At 41.4% G+C, this 24,374-nt stretch overlaps 2 protein-coding genes across 3 annotated transcripts; both read left to right on the forward strand.

Annotated features, from left to right (window-relative positions):
* Positions 1–1,740: 1,740 nt before the first annotated feature.
* LOC104328386 (natural killer cells antigen CD94) lies at positions 1,741–11,122 on the forward strand. Of its 2 annotated transcripts, none has more exons than XM_075441535.1 (6): positions 1,741–1,973; positions 4,473–4,571; positions 5,932–6,018; positions 6,289–6,443; positions 8,381–8,493; positions 10,750–11,122. In XM_075441535.1, the coding sequence occupies exons 1-6, from the start codon at positions 1,847–1,849 to the stop codon at positions 10,826–10,828; spliced, it is 660 nt and encodes a 219-aa protein (XP_075297650.1). In that variant the 5' UTR covers positions 1,741–1,846; the 3' UTR covers positions 10,829–11,122. The 2 variants fall into 2 exon arrangements, with proteins under 2 accessions (XP_075297650.1, XP_009931704.2); XM_009933402.2 differs by lacking the exon at positions 10,750–11,122 and adding an exon at positions 8,849–10,096.
* Positions 11,116–18,202, forward strand: LOC104328385 (C-type lectin domain family 1 member B-like). The gene is made up of 8 exons (XM_075418184.1): positions 11,116–11,228; positions 12,426–12,663; positions 13,339–13,483; positions 14,586–14,675; positions 15,844–15,930; positions 16,202–16,356; positions 16,902–17,014; positions 18,079–18,202. Exons 1-8 carry the CDS (start codon positions 11,116–11,118, stop codon positions 18,200–18,202), a joined length of 1,065 nt encoding a protein of 354 aa, XP_075274299.1.
* Positions 18,203–24,374: the final 6,172 nt, after the last annotated feature.

Here is a 24,374-nt window from a genome sequence, read left to right on the forward strand (position 1 = left end):
GTACTGGCTGAGATGACATTTCTGAATCACAGTTCTGTACAACAGTGTGTTTGCTAAAATTCACTCCTCCCTGCGCCCCCCACCCGCTGCTAGTCATAGACTCTAATGCAATTTGCAAGGTCGCATGATGGTTAATAAACAGAGCTGGTTTGTCCAGCCTGCTGACAACATCTATACCTGGGCTGTGTTCAAATGTAGACCCAAACTTCCTGCCGTAGTTTACCTTTCTTTTCATTGTAGTCCAAAGAAAGAAGAAATTCTGCCTGCCCTGTATCCTTATAAAAGCAGAGAACGTGACAATGAAGACCCATCTTACTGCTTGTTTTACTTCTGTTCTTGCAGCTGGATTTGTTTTAAAAGTTGACTCAAAAAAAAAAAGTGATATAATTAACAGACTGATTATCAAATTCAGAGCTACCAAAATAAGACAAGAAACTGACTTTACCTTCTGTTTTCTGTCCAGAAGTAAAATCAGGTTGGAAAAAAGTTCCCCAAAGGTGGTTCATTAACATGCTTGAAAAGTTATTGCTAAGACTGAAGAGGTCACTCTCACGAAAACTTCCAATAAAATTCAGTAGCATAGACACACCTGACTCCCAGTTATCTGCAGAAAAGCCCTTTTTACACCAAGGTGTCAACATACAGTTTTTCAGGCCCGATAGACAAGTCTTTTTGCACCATATATAGCACGAAGTTTTTATGTGGATATTGTGCATACACCATGGATACACAGTGACTGCTGCTCCTTATGTGCCTCTCTGTGTAACAAAACTGACTGTGAGCACCCTTTTCTCCCAACTTTTCCATCATGCCTTCTCTTTGCGCACAGGTAAGATACAATGCATGACATACATGCAGCCAGAGATATTTCTGTTCTGCAAAAATCGATCATCTGCACAGCAACACGGGAAGAATAGCCCAGTCATTACAGTGTATTTCCAGTTTGTTTATACGATTTTGCCAATTGAACTTCACACACACGAGCAGGAACAGCTACCACAGAAACTCCTCTTTTGCCATTTCCTCCTGACTCACCCCGTCAGCATTACATGACTCCTCATGTCTGGGCAAGTGCTCTGTTAAGTACAGTTGGTCAGTGAGCACGTTTAAGAACTACGGCTCAGCACTGGAGCAAGGCACTGCAGAGAGCTAGATAAGGAGAGCGAGGATGGATAACCCACTTTCGCACAGTGACTTCTGTGTACAGCACAACAGCAGAGAGGTCCTCAGTGTGGTCTGGTCTTTCTCTGACACAGGCTGAGTGGTCATGTGAATCCTGCCAAGCTCCTGGCCTCACCGTCCTTTCAGCTCAGCTTGTCCACTTCTAGCATTCGTTTCAGTGAATTTTTGTAACACAATTTCATTTTTCATTTATTTCGTAGTAGTGTATGGAAATGCAGCCTATTACTTTCTGTGCAGCTGTTGTGTTTGTGCCCTGATACATGAACAGATATCTTCATACCTTAACTCAAAATAGGAACTGTTTCTAGAGTGTCTTATTTTAAGGAGGTAGAAAATCCTGACGTTTGCTGTATTTACGGGGTCAGGTCAGATGGATAGTTAAATGAAAGTTTTAGGTTCCTCAGCCAGTAACGAAGACTCCCCATCTTCACATTCAGGAAGAAAATGCGCATCTTTGACAGTGCCACTTGAACTCCTTAATGTGCTCTCAATACGTTACACTTTCACTATGACGCAGTAATCAGAAGGGAGCCAGCTTCCTCCGTGGTTTCGCTGGAAATGCTGAAATGTGAACCATTTTTATCGCCTCAGCAATGGTCTTGCTGCAGTGTGCCCTTACTCCCAAAGTAGTGCTATTGCAGTAAAGAAGTGTGACGAGCTGGAGATGGAGGACGAAGAAGGCTACACCGCTTTAAATTTACGACCCTCAGCTTCAGTTATTACTCCTGGATATTCAAGCAGCAACAAACGTTCTTCACTGAAGGCTCCGGCCAGTTGTGTTACAGTAGGCAGTAAGTACAGATGAAAATTAGCTTTTCTGTCTAGATCAAGGCGTAACTTCAATTTGCATGTTCATGATGATTTCTTTAGAGTCCTTAGACACTTCACAGTATATTCTTAGATAAATGTTCATAGAAACAGCACAAGGAATAATCATAATGGAGTCTTGTGTGCCATTGCTTATGATCACAGATTGTATTTTTTCTAAGCCTATCTTTACTCCATTTATATTTTCCATTTCCTTCAACACAGAAGACAAATTACACTTTTCTATAGATTTTTTTCATATTGGTAGGACTTATTTATTACAGCAGGGCATTACAAGAGAGGAAGGCACTATAGCTTTATCAGATAATGCAGGTCTTGGAAATGGAAACAATTTCTTCACTATGGGGAGTAGAAAGGTTCATTGTTTATCAGTCTTAATAGTGAATGTAAGCTCTGATAGAAATATATATTTTCATTTGTGTATACTGGAAGTTTTTCTACAAAAAAAGCTGAGTGCTAAGTAAGGTAGTGGATTGTGCCCATGGAATGCCTGAGACTGTAAAATGGTGGCTGGAGTACTGTTGCTGTTTCTCATAAATGCACCACCTGGCTTATGAGTGAAATAAATATATCATTGCTGCTATTTGCAAGTTGGACAGAGTAGACAAAGACTAAACTAACGTCACTCTGGTGCTGTCTGGAAAAGATCTAGGGTTATCCATTGAGAATGATCGCTTGACAAGGAGGATGGAGCAGAAGCTGTAGAGAAGCAGCAGCCAGAAAACCAAGGATAAAGTATTAGGGAGTGTGATCTAGGGGCAAGCTTTATGGAAAGAAATAGGTTGGCAAGCTCAGAAAACTCTTAAAATGGCCTTTTGATATGCACAGAGAACATGTAAAGTAGATAGACTTATGACCAAATTAGGTTGGGAGGGACTTCTGTCGTTCATCTTTTCCAATCTTCTGCTCACAAGGGCTGTCTCAAGTCTGATCAAGTTGCTCAGGGTCTTGTCCACTTGAGTTTTGGAAACCTCCAAGGATGGACATCTCACAGCCCATCGCATCTAGCTGGGAGTTTCCCTGATGCATCTTGTGACTGTTGTATTGCGTCCTTTCACTGTGCCTCTCTGAGAAGAGTCTGGCTCCATCTAGAAACCCCTTTTAGGTAGTGGAGGCCTGAAATTAGGTCCTCCCTTAGCCCCTCTTCTCAAGGCTAAACAAGCCTAAGTCCTTCAGCCTCTCTGTGGGTCCCTGACTAACTCAGTCTTCCTCTGCTGGACTCTCTGCAGTTAGCTGACATCTCTCTTGAACTGGGAAGCTCAGCACTGGACACAATACCCCAGACATTTCATGACTGTCAAGCAAAGTGCCATAATCACTTCTCTCGACCTGCTGGCTGCTGTCTTGCCAATGCAGTCCAGTGCTGCTCAGCTCTCATTGACCCAAGAGCACACTTAAGAATTTGTGTTCAACTCTTCCACCAGGACCCTGAAATATAGCTGCTTTCTAGCCAGTCAGACCCCTACCTGTACAGGTGCATGGACTTGAACTATTGCAGGTGCCAGACTTCACATATGCCTCTGTTGAGCTGTTGCACTTAGGGCTCATTCCTAGGATTTTTAGGTCCCTTTAAAAGGAAGCCCTACCATCCAGCATATCAGCCACTAACCCAATGTGGTGTCATATGCAGTCTTTTCAAACTACATTAACTAGTGAGGATTAGGGTCATCTCCCTTAATTTTGGCTATGTCAGTTTTAGTTATCGAGTCTATCGGGACTTCTGGACACCTCTGGAGCTTGTTTCTTCTCCCCTAAAAAAAAGTTAATTCCCTGGAGGTGCTTTCTCTGATGCACTGGACTCCAGTAAAATCCTTGATGTAATACTTTTCAATTAACCTGAACACTCTAGCATAAATATGAAAGAGTATTACAGAAAATCGAAGAGCACTGTTTCCCAAAAGGGAAAAATGCACATATATATATATAGAGAGAGAGAGAGAGAGAGAGAGAGAAAAAAGATTTTAACCAGCAGATAGTCAGCTGTAAAATTCTGGAGAATCATATTCACAATTAGACATTGAACCACAGCGAAAATTTGGAGAAACAGCCTCAAGAAGGATGTACAGTTTAATGTTCAAACATTGCAGTCATTTAAAAATCCCAGCCACAGGCAGCAATTATCCAAACCTAGACAGTAATTTTTCCTCTTCAAGGTGGAGAAATCTTAGAGATTGTTTTATTATTTCCAGGGCTGTGGGAACTGCAAAATCTAATCTGTTTACCTGTTCTGTCAGAAGAACTTTTACGCTAAAACACTACAGCCTCAGTTAGCAAATATTCTCAGTGGATAAACAGATATTTTCTCAAAACCACTCCAGGAAATCCAGACTAGCAATAACAAAAATTGCAGTAAGAAAAAAGACCCACTGCAGAAGGGGTAAAGGTGAACTGGTGTTGTCAGAGAGGAGGCAATACCACTGCGTGATGTTTTTGTTGCTGAATGGATTTTTCATTTGTCCCAGGAGCCTATACTTCATCTTCTGTATGGCGGTCAGCGGCCTTCGCTCTCTCCGCTTTGTGCCTGATGCTGCTGACGGGGCTGATAGCCCTGCTAGCCCTGTGTAAGTACTGAGGTGTCCCGAGCTGCTGCTGGGGAGGGAGTTCCAGGTGCACGGCTGCTTCTTCTCCCCCTGTAGACTGTCCCTCGTATCCCTCTCCCACCGATGGAAATAATACGGCGAGAAGGACAAGAGTACAGCTCTCCCACAGAAGCACCCCAGCAACTGCGTGTCAGCACAGTTCACTCATATCTACACTTATAGTTACCTTAAACCTAAGGGTTAAAATAAACCTAATGCAAGACCTAAACCTAACTAACCCTAACCCTAACACTAAACCTCTTATCTTAATCCTAACCATAATGACCCTTGTGCTAAAGCTAATCCCTAACCCAATCCTTATCCCAAAGCGTAAACCTAACCCCTAAACCGAACACCAAACCTAATCCTAAACCATAACCCTAAACATAACCTTAACACCTAATGCTAACCCTAACCCTAATCATAATACCCATTACCCTAATGCTAACCCTAACCCTAATCATAATACCCATTACCCTAATCCTAACCCTAACCCCAGCCTTAACCCTAAACCTAACCCCAGCCCTAGCCTATACCCCTAAACCTAACCCTAAACCTTACCTTAAAACCTAATCCTGACAGTAGCCCTAACCCTAACCGCTGACCAGCTCTAACCCTGACTCTAAATCCTGACCCAGAACTCCACCCTGTTTCTGGAACACTCGGTTTTCACAGCTGGAAGCTCATCTGGTTCACCACATGACGTGGATAACAGTGCCCACTGGTGACCGTTCCTGGAATATTTCACAGTTACAGCCCCCTCGTGAATCGCAAGCTTTTTGCAGGGAGGACAATCCGGGCATGAAGGAGTCATGGCTGGTGCATTTCCCAACAATTTACCCAGCAGATTTTCCATGGAAACATTTCAATTAACAGCCAAAGGTGATGCCACATTGCATTTGGAATCAGAGTCCCCAGTTTCTTTTTGTCAGGAGGGCAGCCGTTGCAAGCGCCCAGGACGAACACTCAGGGTGGTCTGTGGCATCATAGACATGGTTAGCTTAGACGCAATTCTTCAGGTTTCTAATCCAACATCCACCCTTTCCTCCCCCCACCATTCAAAGCTGGACTGTCGCCAACCCCAGACAAACCCATCTGTAGCTTTGTCCAGGTGACTTTTCCAATTCTTCAAGGGTGGAGATGTCCCCACCTTCTCAGGTGACCAGTTCCAGTGCCGCACCATCCTCCTGGTGAAGAAAATGCAGACGACGTACACACCATGGCGGACATACAAATGAAGTACACAAAAAATAAAAGAATGCCAAAAGCTACAAATTAAAGTTAAAATTAAAGCTAAAATTTTTTTAAAACAACCTTTGACAAGCACTTTCATGCCCTTCAGTTTTTCAGGTTTCCAAGGGTCCTGAGGAAGGAAACAAGCTGCAGGAAATGACGGAAGCATTGTGTTTTGAGCCAAAGGAGAACAACGGTAAATGCGGTTATTATGTAAATAAACACAAATCACCCCCTCTGACTGAGAGACTATAAAATCACAGGGAAAAGATCTGATCGGTTAGCGTCTGTTTTTAACTGTGGTAGTATTTGAGATGTGGATATGCGTACACTAATATGCAAAACAGCTTGTCATTTGCCCCTCAAGAGCTCAGCTGATTCATGGCTACCCTTCATCTTCTTTTCTCAGTCAAGCCAGTAGCTAAAGCCCCTCGCAGGTCTGCATAACGCTCTTTCTGATTTCTAGAAACAAAATGCGCTCTCTGTCCGGCAAGCTGGCAAAACAGTGGAGCTGACAACTGCTTCTACATTTCAAAGCAGAAGAAAACATGGAAGCAAAGCCAGGAGTTCTGTTCCTCGAGAAACTCCACTCTTCTTGTGCTAAAAGACAAAGCAAAAATGGTACAGTCTTCACCTCATGCATTCCTTTATGTCACATTTTTTAACTTCCAACAGTCCTGCAGGCAGAAAATACTTTGGTCATTTACAGTGCATGTGTTTCATTTTCTCGGGATCAAGTAGCCTTTTCGCAAGTCGCAAGGTTGTCATGACTTTCAACAGTTTCTAAATGGTGTGCTGTCAGAAATAGTGAAATTATGTATTAGGAGAAACAGAACATGCCATTAAGTAAAATACCTTAATTGGCTAATGCTTAGTTTTTCACAGAGAAAACAAACTGCAGATTATCAGCATGGGCAAGAGATCCAGCACACAGAATGCATGTTTTCATTATGTTTTGCCACAAATTTTATTACTGAGGGATCCCAGCATCAAATCCACATCTATGTGAAACCTAGAGAGTGGCTGATTTGCCACGGTGACTGTAAAGGATTGTTTTCTGACCTTGTATTATACCCCTACAGAGTGGTGTTAGTGATGGCACAAAGGCCAGACAGCCGAGGATTATATTATCATGACTGAAAAAGGTTTAGGTAATTAATAATTTTAAGTAGTCTTACTAAATTGGGTTTTCTTTGCTGACTAACTAAAAATCTGTAATTTGCCATTAAGACATTTTTTCCCTTTTGGTACACACAGTTACCTGGGAACCTCTTTTTCAACAGCTATGAAGCTTACACAAAGCCCAAATATCCTTATTTCCTTTTTGCTACATAAAACTTTTAAAAGGAAACACGCTTCCCTGAAAATCTCGCTCCTTTTTCCAGACGGAGTTAGTTTCAGATGAGGCTTCTCAACTCTTGTAAGGCATAAAGGCTGTCCTTTTCAATTTTTTTTTAAAGTGAAAATCAGATGGATAGAGACGAAACAGACAGTGGAGAAACAGTTTATTACTGAGTTTAGCAGCATCCTGAGGTCAGAATTGTGGATCACACTGTTGAGAGACACCTGAACACCACACTTTTGATGCCGAATTCAAGAGACCATTTTGGTATGCTATGTAAATCCCTGCGTAGTTTGATTCCAGATGTCTGGGTTCTTGCTTTTTCTTTCATGTTTGGTCTATGCAGCTGCAGCCAGACTGAGCCCAGACCAGTTTAAGCTAGCTGTGGATTTTAGATCCAGGGTGAGTCCCTAAACATGTTACTAAGCAGCAGTAGAGTTTCTGGAGGATCTGAACATGCTAAGATGTTGAGGAACATCTTAGGTAGCACTTTGACACCTAGAGAATGATTCAGGTGCCTAAGCATGGGTTTCTAGGGCAAACTGTGATGCCTGGGAGTATTCTCTTTGACCTCCAAACAATGCCTCAGCAAGGCACAGTTCTCCCGTAGGTTCTGGGTCTTGTCTGTCGCTCGTATGTGAAGACCTCAGACAGGTTAGAGAATCTCAAAAGGTGTTAGAGGCCTGCATTTAGGCAACAGGCCCTGTCCTCTAGGCTAGGATTCAGCTCATCTAACTTCAGGCATCTATAATGCAAGCAGTCTGCAACTTCAGAGCTACTTCCTTAGGCTCCATCACAGCAGTCAGTGGGACATCTGGCCAACACGGTCACTGTTCAGTAGCACTCCACTGGGTGAAAGGAATCACTTCTCAGGCTCTGTTGGGTCTGTTGGCCAGATCCCTGCTGACTCTAATCGGGGCTTAAACATATCTGTATCTAATGGCAGATCAGATAAAGCTGCTCCTCTTAAAAAAGCAGTGATTTACAGATCCAGGGTACATTTGTCTTACGGCAATTCAATGAAGAGCAGTATTTGAATGATCCTATAACCAAAAGCAGTCAGTGCTGCCTCATGGAAAACAAACATGGACAACGTGTTACTGTCCTATTGAGTGAGAGCTATATCCTTCAGTTGCAGAACCTTCACAGCTGGATGATACAGGAACTTGGGTCTTGTTTTTGAAATATTGTTGTGATGATTTTGCCGTACCTACAGGTTTCTTTGCCACAGGATTCACAGTTTTACTGGGTTGGATTATCATACATATCTGAAAGGAGAGGCTGGTACTGGGAGGATGGAACAGCTTTTTTGAAAGAAGTGACGAACTGGTAAGCCTTCTTAATTTAGGACCGGTGTGGTTCTATCCGACAGGGCCCAGTAAATTGTATGAAACTTTCCCTTCCTCTTACTTTCCCATGTTTGTCACACGTGCAATAATGAAGGAGCATGGAGATCACAGTATCTGGTACGGAGCTCTGAATTCGTGTCCTGTGTAAGGAACAATGGGTGGCAACGTACAGCTCAATCACATGCAGCAGACTCAAAAGGACCCCCTAGCACAAATAAAACAGCTCCTAGAGGGAAATAAATTCCAGCAGCAAATCAGTACGATTATAAATTGTCCAAATATAGATCACATGATGTCACCAGGACATCATTAAGCCATGTCTTTTAATTCCCTAGGGTTATGTTGTATGACAACATCTTCTGTGCCTCCTTATATGGACAGATTATTTATGCCACCCGCTCTTGTTCGACAAAGCAATTCTGGATCTGTGAGAAAGTGGCTGTTCATTTCACCTGAAGAAGCATTGCAAGAAGGGATGTGAGATCTGACACTGTGAGATACCAACTTTAGGAACTGAAAAATTTAAATATATTTTTATTTTTGTTAGTTTATCATACAGTTTTCTCAGAATGGTGATTCAAATGGACTGATCATTAGAGACTAAATCTTCCTCTTTTCTTGCGTTTCACGTCCCAGGCTCACAAATGCGAGAGAGAAAAAAAAACCAAAGATAAAAACTACAGGCCTAGGAAGCAGCTTGCAAGGGCTAGCTACAGTCAAGCAATGATTCTTGTGTGACTCTCTAGGTTGACAACCACACATTCTCGCAGATCTCTATATTTCTTGAACTTCAGTCAGCATTTTACACTAACACCTGCCAGTCATAAACCTGTCCAACTGCATCCATGATGATTTTACTCACTGAATTATTTACTGCACATACTGACTACCATCCACCTATAATTCTCTTGTAGAGTAGTTTGTCTAGGCATGCCTGCTCTCCTAAATTTGTTGTTCCAGCTGTTCCCCTGTTTGAGGTATAAGGATACAAAAGAACACAAGGCTCTATTCATCCTTAAAATTCTTTTCACATATGCATTAGTATTTATAGAAACAAAAAACCATTTTTTTAGAAGACTACAGGGAGTCCCTGGAAACAATCTCTGTGAAAAGTAGAGTGAAGCGTTGCGGCTGGATTAAAACATTACCTGAATACCTTCAGTGCTGCAGTAACATCAATTGCTATGCAACTGGCAGGGAGGATAATAATTACATGCTCCATTCAGAGCTACACACAATCAGTACTCAAACTGATGCAAAATCCATCGCCACAAATCTTACTTGAGCTCTTTTATTATATCCTCGCTGTTTGGGATCTCTGGAGCCCAAGGTACACACTATGCATCATGTGTTATTAAAGCACTTGTCATACTTCCCCAAAGAAAATGATGCCTCCGTGTCTCTGGGTGCAGTTTCATTGCATGAGTTGTTTGAGGTTTTGTATGTCTGCATTTGTTTTGTATTACATATGCATATATTCCTGGTATATATATATATATATCTTGTATCTATGTGTGTATGCCTTAGCATTTGGAGACTTTCCTTAAAATAGCTGAAAAAATAAAAATGTCTTTAGTATTCAATATTTCCTTGGAAAATATTGTCAAAGACTGAAGCAGTTCCCTGGTAAAAAAATGAACCCCTTTCCTAATGTGCTGAAAGATGTTTGTGAACTGAATAAATTCACTATACTTAGTAGAGCCAAGTCCCAATTTATGGGCACAAGTACCGATTGAACTACCTAGAATTGCTTGCTATTGCAGCAGGAAGCGCAAGGCACAATGCAAGTCAAGTACAATGTTTCATCTGTTTCAACCTATTCAGCTTGAAAAAAATAATTCATAGCAGTCATCTACGCTGTCACGTTTTACCCCTTCTATACGCCTCTGTTTGATGGCTGCATAGTGAAAACAAATGTTAGCCTCTGGGTTTCCTGCTGACTGTCTGGTGTGACTTTCTAGGGAGCGTTCACTATTACTGCAGGAAGGTCATGTCAGTAGTGATAACTTGCAGGGCATATTTCTTTAATTTCTGTGGCTGGATGATCTTTATAAACTATTTCTATATCTTCATATAGTAAACTCCATTTGGTCTCAGCCCAGATCTTGGCCCCAGCAGCTTGGAAACGGCTTTTCCCCTGTTAACCATGGTGTTTTTCAGTGTGAAGAATTTTTAGTGTCTAGTATTTTAAAGTCAAGCAAATCCATTATTTCATCCAGTCTGCCTTCTATCTCAGCGGCTGTCAAAGTTGTCCTGACTACACATGTATGGAGCCCAAGAGGCCAGCTGCTCAGGAAGCACGACTATCTTTATGAACAGGGGAGGTCCAAAATCTCTCCATGGCACTGGAAAGTTCAGAGAAGCAGTTAATTTGAAGCACATTTTGTATGGAAAATAAAACCTAGTATTTTACACCAAGTGTGAGAGTAAAGCTCTTGGCAGAACTTGAGACATCACATATCTTGAAAGGTCTGGGAACTAAAGAGAAGTTGTTGGCTTCAACATCCCTCTAAACCTGACAGTGAAGAAGAGAGTAGTGAAGTGAATAAAGGGGTGCATGGGGGCCATGAGACCTGCAGTGCCGTTCTGAAGTGGAAGGAGCATGACAGCTTCACATTTGCCCATCTACAACAAATTAACCAAGACAGTGAAACAGGAGGATCCTAAATGTCAGCTGCTGGATAGGAAAAAGCAGAGTTCATGGATGTCAGGAAGGTAAGTTCAGAAATAAAAGAACCGAACCAAACACCCTGGCTGCACAGTGCCTCTTCACTTCTGCTACTACACCCTCTGCTTCTGGCCCTGCACTGAGTGCATTCACTCTCTTTCCCAATGGCCCCCATCGTCCTTGTTATGAGCACACCCACTGTCATGGAAGGGTTTCAGTCTTGACGGTAGATACCAGTGCTGACAGGCTGAAATGCACTGTCAGCAAGATGCTAAACGATATGGCACCAATCTGTGTCCACAGACACTGTCTATAGAAAGCAACAAAGAAAAATATCCCTTCCCTGTGAAAGTCAGCCAGTTTACAAAAAGAATTTGATGCTCATCTGTCCCTAGATCTTCCTTCTCTCTTTGTTCTTTCTATTTCAAATCAGAATCTTAAAATCTTCAACCATTATTACATATTTCACTGACAGAGGTGACTAAAAGACTACAAGCAGGTGCCCAGGAGCACAGCCACAATGGCAGACATGGGACCATCTCTATACTAGCAAGCACTCCTTTGGAGCCCTGTACCTTCTCCCCATATTCATACTTCTGCTCTGCCAGGGCTGATTAGAGCGCTACTAGAGGCAACAAACAGAAACTGTAGTAAGGAAAATCCCAGTTAGACACAAGAAGAACATTCTTCACAGTAGGATTGGCCAAACACAGGAAGAGGTATCCAGAGAGGCTGGGAGATCTCCATGCTTGGAGACTGCGTGAACTTGACTGGACAAGTCCTTGAACAACTTCATCAGAGTTCAAAGATGCCCCAACTTTGAATAGGAGGTTGAGCGGCATGACTTCCAGAGGTTCCTTTCAAACAATGGCACTTTAGACGTAAGTCTTAAGACTTAAAACACCATGGTTCTGCCATGTATCTTTTCTTGGGGGTGTCTGGACTCCTAGACACAAGTCTCATGCATCTCTAATGACAGGTTCCCAGTTACACAATCTCACTATCACACTACAGACTTAACTCACTCTAAGGCTGCCCAGTCTTTCCCACAGTATCTTCTGTCCTTAACAGGATCTTTCAACTGGTATCATTTTGTCCACAAAGCATGGTCCTTCACTCTGTCCCTGCTCTCAGTTGGTCAGTTTTTGTATTTGTTTTTTATTCAGTTAAATAAACCTCTACTCATCTGAAACATCTGAGGCAGCAAGTCAGGTGGCAACATTTCAGAATCTTCTCTCTTTAAGACATCCTATGTTCTCCTGGCAAGGGAACTTCCAGAGGAAAAAGGGAAGAGTGCACAGCATTGTGCAGAAGGGCCAGAAAGTTGTGAGCCAAGCTTTGCGAAAAGAAAAATGGGCTCCTACTGTAGTTCAGTGGTGCAGAGAATTTGGGTTACTGAAGAAAACAGTATCCAGTCTGTTTCCCACTTCTAAATATATCTCTTCAAATTATGAGAAAGGGGAACAGATGATGCTATTTCAGGTGATCTACTATCATTCTCTTGGGTATTCTCTCCTAAAAATTGAGTTTTCCCTTCATACTCATAAATCACAGAGTCATGGAAAGATTCAGTTTCGAAGGGACATCTGAAGTCCACCTGGTCCAAACTCCTGCTCAGCAAGTCTAATTTCAAAGCTAGATTAGATCAGTCCAGTCCCTGTCTGGCCAAGTTCAGAGAATCTCCAAGGATGGAGATGACACAACCTCTCTGGGCACCGCTTCCAATATTTGACCACCCTACCTGTAACTTATGACCATTGCTTCTTGTCCTTTAGATTTGAACCCTTATCACTGAATAATGAAAAAGGCACAGAGCTGAAGTTAGTCTGCCTCTGGGACACATCAGAGGTGTTTGTTCTGTTGTAAAATGTAGAAATTTCAAAGGAGATGAAAGTCATGGGAAAACTGAATGGAAAAGAGAGTAACTACCAGACCATACATTTACTTGGACTCTTGTCATCCCTGTGTGTCTCAGATCCAGGCTAAGATGTCATGGGTGGGAATAGAGGAGTTCTCCCCCTGAAGAAGGAAAAGGAGGAGTCACACATAATACTTGAATACAAATATATTGCCTCAGGGCATTTGAAGTGTGACTCATTCTCCTATCCACTCCCTCTTTCTGCTTTTCTTTTTGCTTCTCCTTCACAAATCATTCAGTTCGTCTGTAAGAGGATCGTTATTGAACCACGAAGGAGTTCTCAGATAATGCATACAAATACAGTGGAAGAGGATGGATACTCTAATTTAAATCACCTGCCACAACATCCAGCCAGACACTACATGTCCCTGAACATCAACCAAGGTAGGACTGACACTAGCTATTTGAACTTTCTGTGCTATGGTAGACAATGATAATACGAACAGTTTCTCTTGTCCAGCTCAGTAAATAAGAAAAATGTGTTATTATAGGTTTAATATTTGTTTCTATGCACTATTTGTATGGTATTTTCTGACAAAACCCTGCATGCATAAATATGAAAATGCATAGAGTGAAATTACTGCCAGTAATTGCCCTAAATTTCTGTAGGAAAAGACTTCAGGATAAAACTCTGTAATGTAGGAATCAGCTTTAATGTGGTTAGTTTTATTTATTGATTATTTATTATTACAGGAAAAGGAAATAGAGACAGGATGATCTGACTTGTTTTGCCCTCTGGAACTCATTTTTTCAGAAAATGGTTAGGATGCATAGCCTTTAAGGCCAGAAGCGACGAGGAAACACCAGGTTTGAATGCACAGGTCACATCATTTCCCTTCTTCAACTCCCACAGCTCCTGTTGGACTAAACCATGTACTTCAAGAGGGCATCCAGACTTGAGTTAAATATTTCTTCATCTTAAAGGTCCATCATACTGCATTGCCATGACCATTTGGTGATGGTAACTCTTAGGAAATTTTGAATCCAGGGAAACCCCCGCAGATATTTTGGACTTCAGAATTTTCCTGAACTAGAGTTCAGCCTGGAGCTGGCATGCAGCCTGAGCATAGTGTGCCCTGAGAGCAGGAAGGACTTGTGTAAAGTCTAAGATGGTGTGCAAATACTTACTTACTCTGTTCTGACAGAGGAGAGTAATACAGTACCGCCAAAGGAGAGCAGGAGCATCACCTACTTCTAGGTCAAAGGATCACTAAAATGTTTCATAGTTTCATAATTTGTCAACAGCAAGGGATCCCCCACCTGTTCCGTTTAAACCTCATTCAGTGACCGTTTTCAAACAGACGTCTTTAACAGAGGCACCACACTTTCTTCTCAACTTGCATTTAGGTTGATCCCTAAAATATGATACAGCCTGGCAGGGGAACTCTTTTGAGAATCACCAGATGGCTCTTCATGGAGGGATGGAGGGTTGGCAGTGCTGCTGAACAGGGTGTCTGCCCTCAGATAAATTGTTGGTTTCTCCCAGGGCGCTTTCTTCCCTTTGCTGTATGGTGGCCAGCTATCTTCACTTTGTTTGCGCTGTGCCTGGCCCTCACCATAGGAACGATCATCCTAGGTAAGTGCTGATATATACTGTGTTCCTTTATTCATATTAACACCTGGGGAATAACTGCACGGAAGAAAGGTTACAGACTGCCTGCAACAAGAACAGTCATAGCTCGTCCTCCCCACGTGTGCTGTCCTTTCCTCTCCTCCTAATTACCTGCGATGAACTCTCTGCAGCTTTGGTGCACATAAGGCTTTGAGGGAAGCAATTTTTATAAGTCTGGACCTGTGCCCATAGCAAAGATATAGAAGTCAAGATGACATATTTCGGAAAAAGTGGGAGGAATGGAACCTGTCCTCATCCATCTATTACTCATTTATTAGCTAATTCAAATCCAATTATAAAATCCTTCTGTTGACTTTCACAAATCAGTTTGTTTCACTTCTCGTCTTCTCCTGTTGTTCAAGTCTCTCTACTTTACTGGGATAGCAGTTCTTGTCTCATTCCTTTGATAAACCTTTCATGTTTGTAGACTACTGTCTTAAATTATTTGTACTAGTATGTTAAAAATGGACATACTTCTAGCACTCAGATTCATGAGGAAATATCACTTTTTCTGTCTGTTTCACTCAGTTGTCCCAGTTTACCAGAGATTTGCAAGAGAACTGAAGACTTTCATATTTATATCAGCTTTTATCATATGTGATGTGACTTTACCTATACTTTCTACCACAGAGCTTGGTTGCAGTCTCATTCTGAGCCTTTGCTACCAAAAGCCAGTATCTAAATACTGTTGAGGAAGATATATAAATAACCCTCCCCGCTTTCTTCAGAGAAGTTTTACCAGCCAGCCCTTAAGAATAAAAGGTTGTTTCAACATGAAATATGTTTAGATTTTTTTTTTTCAAAGGCTTATAAAACTTCTTTTAAGATCAAAACAATTAGTTCAAGATAGTCCTCCCTAAGCATATTATTTTGCATTATTTCAGTGGTTTATTAGGTTACCAAGTGGCCTGCAACGGTACAGTGATTAAACTGCATTTAATATTTGGAAATCTCTTTATCCGTCATTTTTTAATCTGCTAATTTCCTCACAATATGTGACACTGTAGCATCAGCGTTGCATGTGAGCATGCTGTTGCAAAAAGTGAATTTGCAATATATGATGAAGCATGTATCATGCAGTTGCATCGTCATGGCTTTTTTGTCTCATGAAGAATATTTTTATAAACTGCAGGTCTCAGAGGTTCTACGGCTTCTGTAGAACATACTGAAAACTTGCAAGGACTAAAGGAGAGATTGTGCTTGACAGGCAACGGAAACAGTAAGTACGATAATAAGTACAACTACTGCTCACTCAGCCTGAAATCTATGTGTCAGACCTTATATCAGATTAAACAAGCGTGTTATAGGCTATACTGGATTAAATAATGAGTTTCAAAAAAAAAAAAAAAAGAATGAGTGTGAATGTGACCCATAAAGTGTCACATACATTTCAGCTATACATAACTTTGACTTTCCAGGCCTATGGGTATAGACTCCTCTACTATTCCTTTGGCTGTTCATGAAGGACTAATGGCTTCTTTCTGTTCTAGGACATGCATGTGTTGTGTGCCCTGTAAACTGGAAATGGGTTGGAGGCGACACATGTTTCTACTTTTCAGAAAAGGAAGCCACATGGCAGGAAAGTGAAGAGTTTTGCTTCTCCAAAAATGCCACCCTTCTTATGCTGAAAAACAAAAGCAAGTTGGTATGGTTCCAGTTGTACTGGTATTTCTTTGCATTGGTACCCACTACTCAAAACTCCTCCCCGGTCAGCAAGAACCTCTTGATGTTACACAGTAATAGAGGTACTGTCCCAAACGTCTGAGGCAATGCAGACTGCAGAGCGTTTAACCACAAATGTGTAATGATGAGGTAACCAGCAACACAGGATATTATTCAGCTGAACAGTGGACAGGAGTGTCATGGATCCTGTGCAAGTTATAAGCAGTGAGTCTTTTATTCCAGAAATGTCTTTGAATACTCCGAGAGACAGGGCTTTAAAAAGTGTTGTTGCCCTGATCTTACACTTAGTAGAGATGCCAGACACAAAATATTCATGTTTGCATGACAAATAGAGATGTTGTCTCTTGGCAACTGTTACGAGGGCCTGATGAGGAATTCAGAGAGTCATTGTCAAATTACCTCTTTTGGTTCTTTCTTGATCACCTTCTCCCCAACAGCAGTTGTTTAGGTACAGATCAAATAATACTCACAAGCTCCTTGATGATAAAGGTTTTGCATTTTTTATAGGCTAGCATATCTCAAATATCACAAAAACGATCTTACTGGATTGGATTATCATACGGAGTTGATGGTTGGTCTTGGATAGATGATATGAAACTTTCTACAAAGAGAATGGACTGGTAAGTTTTCTGACCTTAAATAGCTGGTGGGTTTTAATCTTTTCTTGCACAACATCCTTCCTGTGCATTGAAGGAGGGGGCAACCAAAATCCCATTAATTGCAAAGCTTCAGGGCAGAATACAGCTGCAGGTGTATTTGCAGTTAAAATACTCTTTTAGATGTGGAGTCCCTGAAATGAGAAAAAGTCTCAGAAAATTGAAAGTGTGAGCAGAAGGAGTCAACAAACTAGTGCAACCAGTGACTGCTCTCACTATTTAAACCCATTCACTTTATGGAACATCCCATGACTCTGTAGCAAGCAACCCACACTTCCTTCCAGACAGCTTACCTCCTGCAAAGCCTTCCTGCACCTGCCTCTTCTGCTCAGCCACAATTATCCCAAATTAACTTCTTTCTTCCATCAACATTTTGAAACCTTTATTACACAAAAATTGTCAACATTAGGTGGAGACAATCTGTTTATTTTTTCTGTAAAATGTCATCACCTTACTTGGTGTGTTTCTCCTTTACTAACCATGGGGAAAAAATCAAATTCCAGTTCTGTTCTATGTGAAGTAATCACTGTATGCAGTAACATGAGACGCCACTTCAGGGTCTGGAGAATCTTCTCTGACTGAAGATTCTCCAGCACCTCCTTGGAAACATGTGCTCATTTTGTCTTGCAAACTCATACACTTCCCGCAGCTAGTAGATATCAGGCAGAATGATCTGACTTCTGTTTGGGCAGACCACTGCCTTTCAGTTTCCAGACCCAAATTACCCTAAATAAAGCAACTGTTGGAGTGACATAACCACAGGTGAGGAAACAGTGCTACTTTCTGCCTTGATGGCGCTCCATATGTAGGCTTTCTTTTTTACATCTTTGAGCTGAAGGCAGATGGGAGAATGATCCTTCAGACTTGAATTATATGAGCTGTCAAGTTCTTCAATATTTTGTATCAACCTCAAAATGACTAATCAACTTTTGCAACAATGTATGATTGTAGAAAAGGGATTTATTTTTTAAAAAAAATTTGTATATGAGAGTTTTTAATAAGATAATGGTGTGGTGTTTTTTCTCTAGGATTGATTTGTCCTCTAAGCAAAACTGTGCTTACCTGTCTTATCGCAAGTCAAGAGTTTACAGTGAGAATTGTGATGAGAAATATCCCTGGATCTGTGAGAAGGCATCAGTCCAACTGATCTAAAAAGATTATCAGCAGTAAAAGAACTGGAAGAGTGTGAAGAAGATTTTAATGTTCAGATTTTTCAGTGAAAAATAATGTAGAATAATATTTAATACAAACTCAGAGTTCAGTCCACCATTTCTTCCTAGTGCATTCACACAAACACAAAAACAGAAAAGAGACAGAAAGCCTTTGCAGACAAAAAGAGCCATCAGTAACAAATATCTACAAATCAGAGATGGGATATTAGTCTCATCATTCTATTTCAGAAACCTCTACCTTAAGCGAGGTGACAAGCTTAAACCTGACATACAGCCTTTTGTCATTGTTCCAAGTTTGGAAGTGACTCTCAGATCTTCACGTTGGAAAATTGAGTTGAGTGGTCAAATCTGAAAAGGTATTTTGATGCAATTTTGTGATACTTAATACATTATGCCCACTAGAAATTTGATGCGTATTCCTATGTGAATTTTGCACAGGGATGCAATTAGAACCACCACATACAACAATGAAACATCTTGGTCCATGAATGTGTGACATATGTGATATAGTCTTACTTATACAGCAGAACAAACTTCTCTCTTTCCTTGGGTTGTAATATCATGCTTCAAAATGCAGATCTTTTTAAGTGCGTAAGACTTTTGCCACGATAATGTGGGCAAGTTGATGTTAATTATTTATTTACTTTCCCTTACAAAATACTGCTTTCCAGATACACAATTCTTATTAAATATCTGCACCACTATTTATGCTATGACAAGTTTTCAGCTTAATTTGACATTATAAATAGCAGCAAATATGATTTCAGCATGGTCATTTGAATGTCTGTCTCCAGGAAAGGTTTTACCCACAAAGGCCACCTGCACGTCTTGTGCATTTAATTGTGTTCCAACTGTGTGTTCCAATTCCACATGTCAGTTGAGTCTGTTTGTTTGCTTCAGGTGCCCACTGTTACTAGCTATCTCACTCTGAAAAAAAGGCCAATAAATCTAAAGAATGAGAGAGGAATAAAACACAGGAATCACTGAACAGAGAGGAAATACTGTCTTTCCTGCTGATGGCTTAATTAGGCTTATGCGGTCTTTCTCTGCCAAAGAATATCCCACAACTCTGAATAGTTCTGTTTCAAATCAGAACAAAAGAGCAACCCTTCTACAGGAGTGAGCATGTCTTCCTGCTCCGTTTCCTGGTGGGCCTCCAGAACGTTAAGGAGCAGGCAGGGTAGGTAATTTTTCACAATAGCAAGCATACGTGTGATTGCAAACCATTGACTCTCAATTTCTGAAACAGAAATAGAAATAGGCTTCTCTAGAAGCATGTAGACAAGCTCTGCATTTTAGTTCTCAAATGTAAAATCACAGGTTTCTTTTTGCTAAATTTACTGGATGGGAATCTTAGTTTAGCAAAAGGAGAAATCCCCAAATGACTCTAAACAGAGAACTGAAGAATGAGTAACATTTCCTTTTTTACTTCTTTTTTTAGCATTAAAATTAGTTTTTTTTATGCAAGAGGGTTAGGGAAGAGATGGTGGTGGAAAGACAATCAAAGATTAGAGAGAGGGCAAAAGATTCGTCTAAACAAGATTGAAAGTATAGGTTTAAATGGATATTCCCACAATCCTGACTCTGTTTGCAGAATTCCAAGTGCACAGAAAAAAACCTTTCTCAGCTGTCTCTCATGGCTTTCACTTTGATTTTAGGTCTAAGACACGAACATTCATTTTAAACAAAACGGAAAACCTCAGAAAACTTTAATATTTCACTCAAAGCATCCAATACGCAGCTTTATTTACTATGATATATTCCGCAAATCATTAAGCTTCTCTCCTTGCTTCCTTGTTCTCTCAGCCATCCTTAGCAGAGGTGATTTAGCAGCATTTTCCGTATATCATCTGCCTGTGCAACTTGAGAAACAACAGTGTGTTTTGCAAGGCCTGCTGTCTAAAGACAGCAGCTTCTGCCTCCACATGAAATCTGTTTTCTCTGCTACTTATCAGTACTGGAATCTTGCTGCAAGAACATTTTTCCCCACTTGTATTTATTTAAGTTTTTGTGATGCAGAGGGTTTACTGACTGCCACCGAGGGTAAAGAGCATTACAACGCAGAGAAGAAAACTCACTAAAAAGTAAAGCTGTGACACTCCATTCAAGGTTGCATCTCTGAGCTTTGCCAAGAAACTAGATACTTGTGCAGCTATATGTATATATATATGTATATACGAAGCAACTAGAAGCAATGTAAGAAAACTAAGTGAGCAGAACAATTTGTCTTTAAAACACATAAGCACTATGAAAAAAAAAGTTCGTGAGTTTGGTAGCTCTATGGAGACAAATACTCCTGTTGAGAACAGCCAGGGAAGTTACTTGCCAAGAAGCACCGAGAGTGGCTTATGAGCTGAAGGTTTGTTTTGTAACAATGTGGCATGGGTAGAGCGTTTATACCCTGATTTTAATGGACATTGTATTAAACTGAAAAGGCTAATTACAAACTCAAGATTTTTTGTATCATTATGAACAACGTAACATCAAGAGTACAGAACAATTAGAGGCTCCGGCTGGGCTAATAAAACCTTATGGCAACAACAGACAACAAGTAATTACTATTCTAGTGGTTATCAAAAAATATTTTTCACCCTCTGTTTTTTTCATTGTGCAACAAAACCTAAAGGTTTGCCTATGAGCATTGTATGGCTTGAAATGACTCAGTTCATTCAATTCAAGGTATGATTGCGTGCTGCCTTTTGAACTTTGTCAGTTTTAAATGCTTTCTGCAGCCAAATGACAGCAGAGATGACATTGCTTTTAAGACAAATTAATGCTGAAGTTGCAGTAATTCCAAAGGACCGGACTTCACAGGCAGCTGTGCAAAACTCAGTGTTTAGCATGACTTGCCAAGCTAAGTGGAAAGACTATTTCTCTAACTCCTTGCTTACGGAGAACATTCTCTTTATTAAGCAGCGCAGAACAGACTCCTGTGAGCCAACTGGTGTAATGGACCCTGGGCAATCTAAGCAAGGTTTCTGAAAAGGACATCTCAAATGAAGTTAAGAAGAATTGCACAAAGAGCACACAGGGTGATTGACAAGATGGTCCAATGTGTGTAGGTGGCTATGGGAAAGGGGAAAGTGCAGAAGATAGGTGCATGAAATTGCTTAGTTCTGACTTGCTTTAAAGTTCTGAACTTTTTAACCTCATATAACAGAAGATACAACATCTGTTAAAATAATGATTGTGTTGTGACTTAGTGATCATCTTATGTATAAGGATAAATTTTTCTCTCTTGGTTTAAGCCAAAACTCAAGAACTGATTGACATTACGTATCAAGGAAATTCAGGGTTAGGTATGAAACAAACACAGTACCAGGTTGTACACTGCACACCTCAGGGCAATTACTGGATGCCATGTGCTCTTCTGTTCTGTGCAACTTGGCTCATCGTGTAGCAGTTCTAATTACAACTCATTGAGGCATGAAGATGTGGTATAAAATTAAAAAATCCAGACATCAGTGAGGACCAGGAACTTGCCCCTTGTTTTACAAGATCCTGAGCTTGTGAATATTCAGCAGCCAGGAATGGGGACCAGTGCTTCACACCCCTGACACAGGGACGTAACAGGCTAACAGGTTCTCCTCCAAGTACTCAACAGCAGACTTTCATTAAGCATTTCCTTCCTTCATTTTCTGCAGCGTTTGTCTCCCAGCAATAGTCCATAGTACCAGTGCTTTTCACCTGCAACACTTTTCCCTCAGCCAGGTCCCTACAATCAACCATTGCTTCCCTCACTGGTCCGTTGACCCCATGCCCATCATACCAGTAACCTCACATTTATTTCGCTCACTGCTTCAGCTCTCCACCAGCTTTTCCTCATACCAGCCCACTTAGTGAAGGCTCTCCTGCTTCCTCATGGTGTGATCTTCTCAGGCCCTCTTGCATTACCAAGAGTTGTAAGATGGGGCCTCCTACCATGCCCTGCATGTGTTAGGACAACAGCCCGTCATTCACGCTGCACCTGCATCCTCTGAAGACCAGTCAGTGCTGGGAGCCCAGGCGGTATCTGCACGGCTGCTGAGACCCCGTGTTTAGATTTAGAATAGGCAGCATTTCCAGACAATGAGATAGCTGTGTGGCAAGACACTCTGTTGTCCCTGCTCCTCTGAATTACTTCTTCATATCCATAACTAAGATAATTGACATATTGCTAAACACTTATTTAGTGAGGGATGCAGCACACTTGGATGTTGCTGCTGCAGAGTTCTGATGCACAGCTTTCTATCTGAAATAAACATAATTAGAGGATTGCTAAACACCTCCACCTTCCCTGGCTTACAGTTCGATTTTTGTTGAATGGCTCAAATTACTACAAAATACACACAGGAACAGATACCCCAACCATAAACTTGACCGGTCCTGAGAGATTTTAAAGATTCCTATTGTTTGCTAGTGACACAGAAGAGAGATGCTCTCTCTGATGCAGTCTTCTCTTTGAACAGTGTCTTAAACAGCAGCGAAGTGGCAGAAGGCTTTGCATCTTTAAAGGCCCTGTATCTGATGGTTGCTGAGCCTGCCGTGCACAGTGACTTACTAAAAAAGACACCCTAGAGAAAAGGTCTGTAGAAGCAGTATTTATTCCAGTTGTGAAATTCTGCAACAGAATGGAAAAGGGATTTGAGAAATTAAAGAACTGGATGAGGTGTGACATGGATAATTATCAAGGCAGATGTCTAAGAGGAATGCACCTTCTCCCCTAGCATCCAGTGCAGCAGAACAATCCACTAGCAGCTGCACTGGCATTCCTGGGCATTAAACATTGCTGACTTTCCTCAACAAAGATGTGTTCTGTATTTGACTTCTGTTTTTTGAGCCCATAGGGCATGCAATCCCATTTGAAAGTTTTCTCTCTAACCAGGAGAATTAGAAATATTTTTATTTGTCTTTTAATGCAGGCCCTGATTCTGTTGCACTGTTTAGTTTTCAGCAGGTGAGGAGTGAAATTAAACCAAATACTTGGACTGTTATTGTATATTGGCAGCTCACATCTGTGAATGCCCAATGGATGGATTTTGAAACCATGATGTATTGCTCTTACAAACAGTGATTGATGCCTGTTCCTGGGAAATAGGTACCAATCTTTAATATAGAGTTCTGGAATCATACACTTTATTTTGTTTTATTTAGATAGGAATTTATGAGAAGTGTATAGAAGTGATTACACAAGAATGCAAGGGCTGAAAGAAGAAAAAGGGAAAGCAGTTGTTGAAGAAAAAGCCCAAAAAGGAGTCCAGCTGATGTGCACCACCAGAGCTCAAGTTAAGCTTAGATTATCCCTGATGTTACTCTACCCTAAGCTCAGACTCATCTTCCCTACTGCAAACCCCGGGGCAGAACTTGCCCCCGCAAAGGCGTATTCCGGGAAAGGGCTCTCTGCAGAGATCTGCACACAACTGCAGACTTTGTTTTGCAAGTGAATCTGGGCAGTGCCTCCTACTCCTGGCAGTCAGCACTGGTTTGGAGACAAGGAAAATGAACCTGCTGAGAGCTTTCAGTAGCTCTCAGCTAAAATGAGGATTGAGATAACGAAGCCTGCACATTAGCTGGGTAACGGGTATAGGATAATGACTTCCTTCCAGCACCCTGGTTGCAGAAGTCAGGCAGGAAAAGGCCTTTGCATCATTTGCTGTCATTGTACACAGGAAATTCAAAATACAGACAACAAAACCACGGAGTTCGAGACATAATCCCGTTGGCATTAAGGGTCTGAGTAGAAATTCCTTCACAGCAAAGAGCTCTTCTGGTTGTTCTTTATCTGCTGCTTCATCTACAACATAGGAGTCAGAAAAAGATACGGATCCTCTGCTGGACATGTGGCAGAAGAGGCCAGGGAGCAGGCCAGGCCGGCGAGCTTTCTGGTTGTGGACACCAAGAAGCTGAAGTCCGGACTTCTGATGACTTCTAAATAGTTCGTTCCAGCAAAACAACAAAAGATTTGCCAACTAGTAGCAGCTTGGTTATATTTGCCCTGAGGTGGGATGAGGATCCAGACATAGCCCAGAGCAGACATGCCTCGGTTAACCCCCCTGAAGCCAGCAGAGATGCCCCAGGGAGGTGTAACCACTGTGTAAGGAGAGGGGCTCCACAGAAACCTCCACAGGCTTTGCCACTTGGTCCGGTCCACACGTGCCGTAGCATATTGCACC

Source organism: Opisthocomus hoazin, chromosome 1 (assembly GCF_030867145.1).
Source record: "Opisthocomus hoazin isolate bOpiHoa1 chromosome 1, bOpiHoa1.hap1, whole genome shotgun sequence".
In the NCBI taxonomy this organism is placed as follows: Eukaryota; Metazoa; Chordata; class Aves; order Opisthocomiformes; family Opisthocomidae; genus Opisthocomus; species Opisthocomus hoazin.

Excerpts from the sequence above, each read along its gene's own strand:
- LOC104328386 (XM_009933402.2), top strand. The coding sequence starts at position 1,847 with ATGGAGGACGAAGAAGGCTACACCGCTTTAAATTTACGACCCTCAGCT. Across the intron at positions 6,019-6,288 it reads TGAGCCAAAGGAGAACAACG|AAACAAAATGCGCTCTCTGT; the intron begins GTAAATGCGGTT and ends TCTGATTTCTAG. Across the intron at positions 8,494-8,848 it reads TTGAAAGAAGTGACGAACTG|GGTTATGTTGTATGACAACA; the intron begins GTAAGCCTTCTT and ends TTAATTCCCTAG.
- LOC104328385 (XM_075418184.1), top strand. The coding sequence starts at position 11,116 with ATGACAGCTTCACATTTGCCCATCTACAACAAATTAACCAAGACAGTG. Across the intron at positions 11,229-12,425 it reads AGTTCATGGATGTCAGGAAG|ACATCCTATGTTCTCCTGGC; the intron begins GTAAGTTCAGAA and ends TCTCTCTTTAAG. Across the intron at positions 12,664-13,338 it reads AACAGATGATGCTATTTCAG|TTCGTCTGTAAGAGGATCGT; the intron begins GTGATCTACTAT and ends CAAATCATTCAG.